The 12,791-nt window shown below is 39.9% G+C and overlaps 1 protein-coding gene across 2 annotated transcripts in view; it reads right to left on the reverse strand.

The window, feature by feature from the left end:
• The window catches only part of LOC117303034 (laminin subunit beta-1-like), a 49,681-nt gene that overhangs the window by 7,684 nt on the left and 29,206 nt on the right, over window positions 1–12,791 (reverse strand). Inside the window, exons 20-31 of one of the 2 annotated variants that reach the window (XM_033787070.1) lie at window positions 11,040–11,162; window positions 10,223–10,345; window positions 8,544–8,760; window positions 7,974–8,137; window positions 6,847–7,003; window positions 4,953–5,149; window positions 4,298–4,391; window positions 3,131–3,280; window positions 2,503–2,535; window positions 1,670–1,774; window positions 1,170–1,321; window positions 237–462 (exon numbers count right to left, since the gene is read on the reverse strand). In XM_033787070.1, coding sequence (XP_033642961.1) covers window positions 237–462; window positions 1,170–1,321; window positions 1,670–1,774; window positions 2,503–2,535; window positions 3,131–3,280; window positions 4,298–4,391; window positions 4,953–5,149; window positions 6,847–7,003; window positions 7,974–8,137; window positions 8,544–8,760; window positions 10,223–10,345; window positions 11,040–11,162 — 1,741 coding nt within the window. The remainder of the gene's footprint in view (window positions 1–236; window positions 463–1,169; window positions 1,322–1,669; window positions 1,775–2,502; window positions 2,536–3,130; window positions 3,281–4,297; window positions 4,392–4,952; window positions 5,150–6,846; window positions 7,004–7,973; window positions 8,138–8,543; window positions 8,761–10,222; window positions 10,346–11,039; window positions 11,163–12,791) is intronic. The other variant, XM_033787069.1, reaches the window with a different exon arrangement.

A 12,791-nucleotide genomic window follows, 5' to 3' on the forward strand; every position in this document is an offset into this window, starting at 1 on the left:
AAGCACAAAAATTTGCTTAGCATGAAATTTCATCCTTGATAAAAACGGGATTACCAACAAAATTTCCATTTGTTTCATGTTGCTTGTTACTGGTATTCAGCTGTTGTTTGCTAATCCTAAAAAATCACGTGGAAAATTGGTTGGTAATCCTGTTTTTATCAAGGGAGAAATTTAATGTTAAGCAAATTTTTTGGCCTAGCGGCTCTATGGAATTGGGCCCAGGTTTTTCACCCTACCTTGGATAGTGAACCATGTTCCATTCGCCAGTTGAAACTGGCTCATCAGGGCAGTCACCAAAGTGGATAGTTCCCCTCCTAGCTGGGCTGCGTTCCTGACCATGTTGTCCCCCACGATGACGTTCCCGCTGAAGGAACTTACTTGGTTTGTACTGGTCGTCAGCACCGACTGCTTGGCCTCTATGGCTGCCACTAAAGCAGTGAAATTTGCTATCTCCATTGAAATCTAAACAGGGATGCATAAGGATGCTCAATCAACGCTTAGCAAATATTGTGTAATTGTAGTTACAGCCTTTTTTATATACATATTTAGAAATAGTTTTATCTGTTACTCTTTTTAATGATACCTGTAAAAGGTGGTTATCGGGTGTTGGACGTCGAATAAATAAATACAAAATAATAAAAAAATCATTGGATTCTGACTAGCTTTGACTATCTTGCTTCTCTCCAAAGGTTACTACGAAGGCCGGGGACTACATTTATCTTTGAAGAAACCTTTGAAGGCCCGAAGAGGTTTTGAGCTGGGTTCCCCCTTATTCTAGACCCAGAACCTCACCAGAAATAAAAATCCAATATACAATTTTGGACACAACGTTGACTATTTCTTCTCCCTTTGGTGACTGCTTTTACTTCAATCAAGAACAAGTTGAAGGCTCAAGGAGGTTTTGAGCTGGTTCCCCCAGAGTCTCGATGACGTTACAATTAAGGTTACAGACTGATCTGTGCATCACCAGAAATACAAAGCTATATGCTTGAATACAATGTGGATTAATTTGTTCTCCCTATTGTGAATATTGTTGTTCTTTTTCAAGAACAATTTTAAGGCTTAGGAAGATTTTGAGAAAAACAATCCTGAAATAAAAAAATAAAAAAAACCCAAGATAAACCATTGACATATCCTTCAAAATGACACACACAACGCTGGTAACCAACCTGCCTGTAGCCTGCCTCTACATCTTCCAGATCAACAACTTCCCTGGTGCCCAGCTCTATGGCTTGTTCAGCACTAGTTAAGTTTCTCCTGATGAAGTTCAGCATAGTGTCTACTTCCATAGCAGTCATGCCATCGTAGTTTGCTAACAGTGCTATAACAGATAATAGAAAAATTATCTTTATGCCCATAACGTTTCATAAGTTGGAAATACTTTTTTAGATTTTTTTTTCTTGCGAGTATAATTTTGTGAGTATTTCTGGAATAACGTTCTATTGTGAATATTGTTGGAACTTTCCTAAACAATGAAACTTTCCTCAACAATGGACCTTTATGCTACCACCTATGGTGCGTTTTGGTGGTCATAACCATTAACTGTTTTGGTTGATTTAGACATTGGTTAATCACAGGTCAATAGTCAGGTGGCTTAGTGTGATATAGTTAGTGGTTACAGCTGCGAAAACGGACCCCTAGTGTTCCAATGTCACCCACTGGACCTTACCTTCGAGAGTCATTTGCTGTTGAGTAAACACGTCTGCCATGTCTTGGAAAGCTTTGCGCCAGTTTTGGAAGCACTCAGGGCAAGGTTCACAGTTAGGGAAAGAACCTGGCAAAAAATAAATCATTCGCAGACATGAAAAGTTGTACTATTAGTTTACCATAAATTAACTCACCTTTGTTCTTATTATTAATTATTAATGTTTTATTGTCACTTGCAGAAATATAAAATTGTCTTGGTTTTGCGAGTCTAAAAATATGTTATACAAAAATACACACTAAAAATTTACCATTTATACAAAAAAACATTGGAAAAAAAAAAAAAAAAACTTCACAGCAGTCTTGGACTGGCAAAATCCAGCGGAGTATTTCACAATAAACCCTGCCTCACAAATCAACATTTTCTCATCAATTACCAATGATGTAAATTCCTTTTGAAGAAAAGCTACATCAACAGATTTGAGAAAAGTTATTCTTAGGACTTCTTCAAATATTTCTTTAATTTATTCAAAAATAACACCAAAAAGAACATTTCTTACATTAGAATTACAAGTGATCAATATTTATGCAAGCTCATTGAAGACTATGAGGAATTTCAAGAAGTTTATTCAATTAGCTTGAACTGACCAAAACCTTCCCATAAATTGCCAATCTGATGGGTGCAACTGCTTTCATGAAACTAAACTTCCAGTAATATATCACAAGGGAAACTGACTGGGTAAATATGTAATACTTGGGTTTTGAGCAAAGACAATTTCACCACAGCAGGATTTGAACCAATAACCTCTGGCCCAGCATGCCGGATTTTTGTAAAAAAAAGTGTTAGTTTATACTCACCGACAAAAACTTCAGAAACTATTTCCGACCCATCTAATAATGGGGTTGGTTGTTAAGACAATAGAGATGACACACAGAAAGAGGTGAACAATGGATGAAGAGAAAACAATGGGAAGAGAACAAAAGACAAAGAGCCATTGTTAGATTCAGTTTTGTATCTAGTCGAGAGCTGTGTAAAGACCTTATGCATTGATGTCATCCAGCCTCCATCTTAGAGGTAAACCGATGACACACAGATCGAAACACACAGATTTGTATGCGCTGCGCAAAAGATTGGCCAAAGAACAACGTCCTTTTGACCTCTAGGTGAGGGAGCCCTTCCCGAATGACGTCATGTGCATAAGGTCTATTAAGAGAGTTGTGACAACTTGATTTGAAGCCGTTTTCTGGCTGAGTATTCAGAACAATTCAAAACCCGGCTGAAAATATATCTATTTACTTTGTACAATTGTTGATTTCCCTTCACAGCGCATAGGGTCCTCTTTGTGATATGCGCTATAAAAGAAGGGTTGGTTATTATTCTTATTATTATTGTTATTATTACACTTCAAGAAATACAGGAGAAAAGACTTTGTGCATTGATAAGAAAAACAGTTACACAGCAATCTAAGATTTTGCAGCATTTTACCTTCTTCAACGCGGCCACACCGATCACACGTCCGTCCAGCTATGGTCGGGACCTTACAGCCGCACTGACCGGTCACAAGGTCACAGGTACATCTACCGTCCAAGGCATTACAGGTGGAAGGGGCAGTGCCTTCAAGGCTGCACTCACAAGCTAGATGGACACAAAGAAGAAATGGTCTGATTATGGTTATCACTGTGACCAAATGGGATGGTGTTGACCAAATGGGGTCATGGTGACCAAATGGGGTCATGGAGACCAAATGGGGCATCGACCTATTGGGATTGTGGTGACAAAAAAGAATTATGGTGACCAAATGGGATGGTGTTGACCAAATGGGGTCATGGTGACCAAATGGGGTCATGGAGACCAAATGGGGTCATGGAGACCAAATGGGGTCATGGGGACCAAATGGGGTCATGGTGACCAAATGGTGTCATGGTGACCAAATGGGGTCATGGAGACCAAATGGGACATCGACCTATTGGGATTGTGGTGACAAAAAAAATTATGTTAACCAAATGGGATGGTGTTGACCAAATGGGGTCATGGTGACCAAATGGGGTCATGGTGACCAAATGGGGTCATGGAGACCAAATGGGGTCATGGGGACCAAATGGGGTCATGGTGACCAAATGGTGTCATGGTGACCAAATGGGGTCATGGAGACCAAATGGGACATCGACCTATTGGGATTGTGGTGACAAAAAAAATTATGTTAACCAAATGGGATGGTGTTGACCAAATGGGGTCATGGTGACCAAATGGGGTCATGGAGACCAAATGGGGTCATGGGGACCAAATGGGGTCATGGTGACCAAATGGGGTCATGGTGACCAAATGGGGTCATGGTGACCAAATGGGGTCATGGTGACCAAATGGGGTCATGGGGACCAAATGGGGTCATGGGGACCAAATGGGGTCATGGTGACCAATGTGGGTCATGGAGACCAAATGGGACAGTGACCAATTGGGATTATGGTGACCAATTGGGATCAGCCAACCAAATTTATTAGGGAATTTTTCTATTTCTAAACTCTGCAGTGGCGCAACCAGAGAGGATGCCGCAGTGAGAGGAGCCACCCCTTCCCCACTCTAAGACTCCCCCTAGTGCCTCCTCCTTAGATATAAATAGCCATTTTAAATTGTACAAGATAGTAGAACACTTACGTATACATTCTTGATCAATGTTCCAGTAGCCCTGTGCGCATTGGTCACATTTTTGACCTGTGACCCGGGGCTTGCATTCACACTGACCTGTGACCTGAGAGAGAATGGAAAGGCAAGACATGTTTTTAAAATTCCTTACACGCCTTAGTTGTGTGCTTGTTCAAATAAAACCGTGTTTAAACATGTTAAATGCATGAGTGCCAACAAAACTGTTTCTCATTTTGTTTCTAGGCTACTGTCTAACTATTTTAAACACAATTTTTTTTACACAAATATTTTCCCTCCTAAACCAATTTTGATGTTTCCTTTTTGTAACTGGAATTTGATCATCTTTTTAAAATTGTGCATTCTGTGTATATTTTCCTGAAAGTCGACCCTTGGTCGCCATTAGAATTGTTTTTTTTTATTAGAATAACCCTATATTGAATGAATGAATGGTCCAGTAGTCTTGTAGATTTTCCCTCCGAATTCGAGCCCTGGGTCCAATCTCATAAAGCCTGTAAGCACAAAAAACCTTCTAAGCCAGGAAATCTTGCTAAGCGAAAACATGTTACCAGCCAACATTCCATGAAAATTACATTGTTGCAACTGGTGCCCCACTCATTTGTTGCTTAGCAAAGACATTTGTTAAGCAGTATTTGGGCCCTGGACTTACCAAATCACAGCGTGTCTGTTGATTAATGGTCCCCACTGGATGACAGTCACATAAGGTACATCCAGATCTGCTGGCGATACCCCAGGTATTCATGGCGCACTCTGCACACTGGTCCCCGATTACATTAGGATAGCAATCACACACGCCGGTAGTCTGACTGCAGTTTCCATAGCTACCCATGGAATCGCAAAGACATTCTATAACGAGGGTGAAGATAAGTCAAATGTCTGAGTTAACAGGAATGAAGGGTTATTATTTTTCATTTATTCAGGTTTTGAAGCCAAAGACTTTCAGAAATAATCACTAGTCTAGCCAAAAATCCATTGAAAGAAGACAAAGAAGAAAGTTTCAGTAAGCAATGTCACATTAGTATTACAAATGTAACATGAGTAACCAATGTAACATTAGTATTACAAATGTAACATGAGTAACCAATGTAACATGATGTAAAATAAGTACTTTGTAACATGATTGACTAATGTATATTGTAACCAATGAACCAAGTATAACCAATTGTAAAATACGACCCAAGTAACTGGTTAAATAGTAACCAATGTAACTTTCGAAACCAATATAAAATAGAAGCCAATTTACCTTGAGAAACCAATGTAAAATAATAACCAATGTAACATGAGTGACATTGTAATGTGAGAGACCAACTGAACTTGAGCAACCATTGTAACATTAGTAACCCATTAAACATGAATAAACCATTGTAAAATGAGAAACCAATGTAACACAAGTAACCACAACAATATGAGTAACCAAAGTAACATGAGTGGCCACTACAATATGAGTAACCAAAGTAAAATGAGTAACCAATGTAACATGAGTGGCCACTACAATATGAGTAACCAAAGTAACATGAGTAACCAATGTAACACAAGTAACCACAACAATATGAGTAACCAAAGTAACATGAGTGACCAATGTTACATGAGTGGCCACTACAATATGAGTAACCAAAGTAACCTGAGTAACCAATGTAACATGAGTAACCAATGTAACATGAGTGGCCACTACAATATGAGTAACCAAAGTAACATGAGTAACCAATGTAACATGAGTGGCCACTACAATATGAGTAACCAAAGTAACATGAGTAACCAATGTAACACAAGTAACCACAACAATATGAGTAACCAAAGTAACATGAGTAACCAATGTAACACAAGTAACCACAACAATATGAGTAACCAAAGTAACATGAGTAACCAATGTAACACAAGTAACCACAAAAATATGAGTAACCAAAGTAACATGAGTGACCAATGTAACATGAGTGGCCACTACAATATGAGTAACCAAAGTAGCATGAGTAACCAATGTAACATGAGTGGCCACTACAATATGAGTAACCAAAGTAACATGAGTAACCAATGTAACATGAGTGGCCACTACAATATGAGCAACCAAAGTAACATGAGTGACCAATGTAACATGAGTGGCCACTACAATATGAGTAACCAAAGTAACATGAGTAACCAATGTAACATGAGTGGCCACTACAATATGAGTTACCAAAGTAACATGAGTAACCAATGTAACACAAGTAACCACAACAATATGAGTAACCAAAGTAACATGAGTGACCAATGTAACATGAGTGGCCACTACAATATGAGTAACCAAAGTAACATGAGTAACTAATGTAACACGTGTGGCCACTACAATATGATTAACCAAAGTAACATGAGTAACCAATGTAACATGAGTAACCAATGTAACACAAGTAACCACAACAATATGAGTAACCAAAGTAACATGAGTGACCAATGTAACATGAGTGACCAATGTAAAGTGAGTGACAGTAACATGAGACCATGTTGAGGTGGATGGGAATGATTTTTCAGTTCTCATGTTCTTTAAAAAGTATCCCTCGCTATGCACCTACCTTGGCAGTTGTCTATCATTCCCCAAGAGCCAAAGTCACAAACATCACACGTTTGTCCAGTGGTGTTTCCCTGGCAGGCAAGACACTGTCCGGTGATGGTGTCACACTCGGGTGGGCTCAGGTTGCAGAAACATGGCACGCATTGCCCGCCATTGGCCTGGGTTATGAACAAAAACACAAATGAGCACGCAATTAGTGGAGGATTACAAAACAGTGCTCATGAAAAACTGAAAAAAACTTCGACAAAACACGTAGAGCAAACAGTGAGCCACACCTGGGCCCAATTTCAGAATAAGTTTGTCAGCCAAAACACCTTGGCCCAATTTCATAGCGCTGCTTAACGGTAAGCAAATTTGCGTGCTTACTGTAGCAGAAAAATTTGCTTAAGCCTTAGAGTATTTCACAGGTTAGCAGAAAAATTGGGCGGCCATATTGCGTGTTTACCGTGGATTTGCATTGTGACGTCATTTATTTTCGTCGATTAGCACAGGAAGGTTAGCATGCCTTTTTATGTGCTTACGGTTAGCAGCGCTATGAAATAGAAAACGCACAGTAAGCAAAAAAAATGGCCGCTAAGCAGCACTATGAAATTGGGCCCTGGTCACATGTTCAATTTGTGATTGACATCCTGCTCAGTTCAGCTTCGCAAAAAAAACACGTAGCCATACTCTCTGCTGAAGCAGTAAATTTGACCCTGGTAAGCAGACTTTTTACTTAGTTGTATGAAAATGTTGCTCAGCGCATACCATCACAACACAACTCCAATCCTTGCAAAGGCTTTATCCATTCCCTTCTCTCGTTTACAATCAGTTCAGACATGGGTACATTTATTTAAGAGACAATAACTGCATTGAAGTAAAATCAGATTTGTGCAACAAAATTCTCAACTCTAAAATAATTTTTTGCGAAAGACACCCAGCAGGGTCTCAAGTAATTTTCCCTCAATTCAAGTCAAGTCCCAAGTCAATGAAATTGGTGACTTGAGTCAGGCTCGAGTCCAAGTCAGCGACTCGAGTCAATAGCACTGGCCACATGCTGAATATTTATACTGAAGAAGTCTAGGGAACAAGGGAAAGTGCTAAAACTAAGCACAAAGGTCGTTGGGATTAACAAACGCCAATTGTTACCATTGGGTCAGTTGGTACTCCGTAGAACCCGTTGATGCAGGTCTCGCATGAGTCCCCGCTGTGTCCGATTGTGCAGTTAGCGCACACCCCGACCGCATCACAGACAGCAGCAAAAGAGTTGACACTATCTGGTGACCCTGGGCACAAACATGGCTGACAATCACCTAAACAGTGGGGGAAAAAACACACACAATTACTACCGTTATTAGAACAATGATTTCGGTTTGAACACGGACACATTACTACAGCAGGATTTGAACCAACAATGTCCGGAGTCATGTGCTGGTGTTCAACCAACTCATTTATCTAGCCTATGTTGACGGTCTCCCTTTTTTGTCAACATCTTTGACATAACTCATACAACTGTTTAGCTGCCGTATAACCAGGGACCACACCCAAGTAATGATACAACCAAGGAAACAGTAGCCATTTTTTTTTCCCCAATATCAATTCTATGGTTTAAAATTATATTTGATTATACTTCAACATTCCTACAAGTGTCAGAGGTATTTAATTTGCATAAAGTAGTTTTAAATAAAAGAGATTTTTATTAAATTTCAAAGAGCATACCTGGTGTTCCGCCGGTCGCGTCACCACGGTAACCGTCCAGACACAGCTGGCAGAAATCCCCTCCGGTGTTGTGGCTACAGCCCTGGCATACCCCGGTGTCTAAGTCACATGGGAGATCACTATGGCCGTTACAGTCACACGGTACACAATCAGAGAAGGGACCCCTAGCTAAGGATGATCTCCTATAACCTGGGGCACATTGCTCACAAAAAGAACCCTGTCAATGAAAGAAATTTAGAGAGGTGGTAATGATAGTTTTTATAGAGCAATTTCATACAGCTGCTTACAGGCACTGGGCCCAATTTCATAGAGCTGCTTAGCACACAAATTTGCTTAGTATGTAATTTCTTCATGTGGTAAAAACAGGGGTGCGTTCCACTTGCGCAAACGTTGCCAACAGTTGCGCACGTTCGCCAACAATTTCAAGTGGAACGAGTTGTTCGCTGCCACCGTTGGCGAACGTTGGCAACTTTAGGCGAACATACTTCTGAGGTGTTGGCGAGTGGTTTTTAAAATGGCGGACAAGCATACGGTATTATTTCTCTGTCACAAACATAATTACATTGTATTTTCGGTGGATGATAATGCAGATTTGGAATAACAAAGTTAATTAGTTGATGTAATGATGTCAAAAAGAGGACTATTGCAGCAAAAACAAAGTTTTAAAAAAACTACGTATGGTGCTGCCATCTTCATTTCAGGGCGCCGCCATGTTGACATCGCGTATACGCACACCAATCGTTCGAAAGATAAAAAACGTTTGCGCGAACAGTTGCGAGTCGTTTGCGCGAGTGGAACGCACCCCAGGACTATCAACCAAATTTCCATTTGTTGCATATTGCTTGTTACAGGTATTCAGCTGTTTTTAGCTTATCCTGAAAATCACGTGGAAATTTGGTTGATAATCCTGTTTTTGTTAAGGCAAACAATTTCATGCAATTTTTGTGCTTAGCAGCTCTATGAAATTGGGCCCCGGACACCATTGGTAAGTACTCAAAAGAATTGTGAGCATAAAAACTTACGCAGTAACACCAATGGAGAGCTGTTGATAGAATAAAACAATTATGAGAAACGGCTCTCTCTGAAGTACCGTAGTTTATGAGAACAAGGGAATTTCTAACTCAAATATTAAAAGGCTTGAGGCCTGAAGTCTTTAAAAAAAATTGTAGGCATCTGCAAGAGTGTTTTTCACCAATTCGAAGCCCAAATTGAGCGAGAATTTTCACATATTTGTGACTTTGTGCATATGTTGGAATACACCATGTGAGAATACTGGTCCTTGACTTTTACCAAAGGTGTCCAGTGTCTTTAAGCCCAAAAGTAGTACAGCACAACAAAATAAGGTTAACCAGAATAAGAATACCAGCCAAATTAAAATTAAAATAAAAAGGTTTTGTTTTGAACATGAGTTTTCTTGATCGAGTAGTTGAGTAATAAACAATCGATCCAATTTTGAGTACTTTTTATAAGTTTAGTTGAGTTTCCCCGATGATATTTTTTTTAAACCAAGTTATTGAGTAACGAACAAGTGGTGTGTTTTTCTCTGGGTTTGAATCCCACCTGAGTAAAATGCCTGTGACATCGGTGTAAGGATAAAACAAAACTTTCTCTCTCGTTGTTTTTTACTTTGGAACTGAGCAGGGTTTATTTTTCATAAGGTTATTCACTGCACGACTTACTGTGTATTGTGGTGGGCAAGTGCAATTCTCCACAAAGTCTGCATTGTCTTCCGTGATACCGCTATCACCCTGTGTGGCGTAGTCCAACATGACACTATGTAAGAACACAGACTCTCCTGGTACCTGGAAGGATAACAATATGAATGGCAACAATAAGCTTGGCTTCAAAATTGAGCAAATCGTCTCTCATAGTGAAAAAAGAAAAGAAATTGCATATCATTTTTTTTCACAAATTATATAAATACTCATTACTGATACAATTTCAGCAAGTTTCAGGACCTAGCCGCTGCGGCTCCCGCGGGTGGGCGGGGCGGAGCGATAAAGTTGTCTTGCACGCCCTGCAAGACTTTTGACCCTAATTTCCCAGTGCCCAAGACAAAAGAGGGTGGAGGAGACCCATCAGTGGTGATCGAACAGACAGTACCAAAAGAGTGGAAGCAAATTCCCAAGGGTTATACGATTCTTGGCGGTGGATCACTTGTACTATACGTAATGATTTCGAAATAATACTATTTAGTATGAACGACACATCACTAGATTTGCCATTTCTTATTTTCAGGAAGTGAACCATTTCTATCTGCCACTTTACAAATAAAATACAAAGCGCTAAAGCGCAGGTTCAGGCACGGGTGTGGTACATTTGCATTTATACCAAGTGAGCTATCTCTAAGCATAGTATTTTCATGAAGTGACAAATCTTGATATTTCTCATTATGCATTGGTTTGTACACAGCGCTCTGCGGACATGCTTCGATACTTGTTTTGATTTTTAAAAAAAAGGAAAAACAAATATTGTAAATAGACTATTTTCACTCACCGTGTTGTACTTGGCTCTGATACGGATGGACTGGATACCAGTTAACGCCTGCATAACATACTCAGCGGTTGGCTGGTCCCCTTGTGGGCTGCCCTTACGCCAGTAGCTCTCATGCAGTTTCAACTGTTTTGTAGAATAATAACATCATTAATATATCACAATTATTAATTTTAATATTCCTTGTCCTAATACTTCTGTCTGATGATGCCGGACAAAATAGGCAGAAACATCAGGGTAGAGCATTACTTTTTCAGCGAACTATCTATTATTTTTACTGCAGCTTTGACGCCTGATGAAACCTGCAACACAAGTATGCTTGCTTTGAACCAGAAACACAAGGTGGGAAAACCTATTCCTCCAATAAACATGATATCCATTTTAGCTTTGAAACCTTAATAGGAAACTTGTGAAGAAGAGTGCTTCCTATGAACCAGAAACATGTTTTTTTTCCCCATCTAAACGGTTTTTGTGTGGTCATAATGTTCTCATTTCCAGGTCTGTTTACAATGAGCTACATGTATGATTTCACTTTTCCCTTTAAACAGACCTTCGTTTATAGGAATAGAGGGAGCTCTTTTAATCGCTCTCCTGAGAATACTCAGGAGCTCAATTTGAGCTCCTAAAAAATCGCTCTTCTTAGATTGTCCAGGAGCTCAATTTGTTTGACTAGCATACTCAGTTTATGATTACTAAAATGGCGAGGTTGGATCGGACGTACACAAATAAAATTTACAGACAAAATAAAATAAAACATCCCCGATCCCACTCCAGTGTGACAAAATACCGCACGATTTTAAGGTTTTATGTTTAATGTTTCCTTTTTTCTAAAATGTTTTCACAGTTGATATAAAGCATTAGAAAATACACAATTTCTTATGAGAAAATATGTCGTTGATCCATGGTTGATCTAGTACTGTAGTAGTTCTAGTATTGCACGGACGACGTATACAGTAGCATGTGTGTGTACGTGTAGTACTAGTAATGTACCGGGCTGCGAGTTCGTAAAGCTAGCAATCTGTTAATTGCGCTGCTCAATCTCGAGATTGCCCAACAGATGTTGATTGAGCTACGTACGCCGACGGTATGCGCTTCGCCCTCGCATTTGCGCTGCCGGGAAATGCGCTAAAACTCCCACGTGACACGTCGAGTCTTGTCTCAATGCGTTTATTGCTGGTTCGCGTAGATTTTACCAATAGAGGGTGTTTAATATCACGCTAGTGCATCGTTCCAAAGCAACCTCTAGCGTTCAATGTTTCTATAATTTATTGTCGCACGCAAAGTTACAACGACTGGCGTGTATTTTGCTTTTGTGTTATAAATAAAATACACCGTAATGATTGAGGAGGAGCGCTGTCGATCGCGCACCTGAAAACAGCCCCAGGAGCGCGGTAGGAGCACGAGCGCGATCGCGCTCCTCAAAAACGAAGGTCTTTTTAAACACACAAAATACCTTTCAATCTATCCAATAAGGAACCAGTTTCTTTGGAAAACATTGTGGATCTCTCACACGTGGATCTCTCACACATGGACATGAGTGTCGTGATCTGCCAGTGCCAGGTTAAGGCTTGCATTTAGGTCATCAAACTCAACATACTCTCAATGGGCCATATTTTTGACCGCGTGAGGGCGCTCTCAATCACTTCCGGGGGTATATTCATTCATTACCAAAACAGTTATTAAAGATTGGAACACATTACCACCACAGACATCTAATCCATCACGGACAATAAGACTTTTAAAGGAGCCGTTATA

Source organism: Asterias rubens, chromosome 19 (genome assembly GCF_902459465.1).
Source record: "Asterias rubens chromosome 19, eAstRub1.3, whole genome shotgun sequence".
NCBI classification, from domain to species: domain Eukaryota; kingdom Metazoa; phylum Echinodermata; class Asteroidea; order Forcipulatida; family Asteriidae; genus Asterias; species Asterias rubens.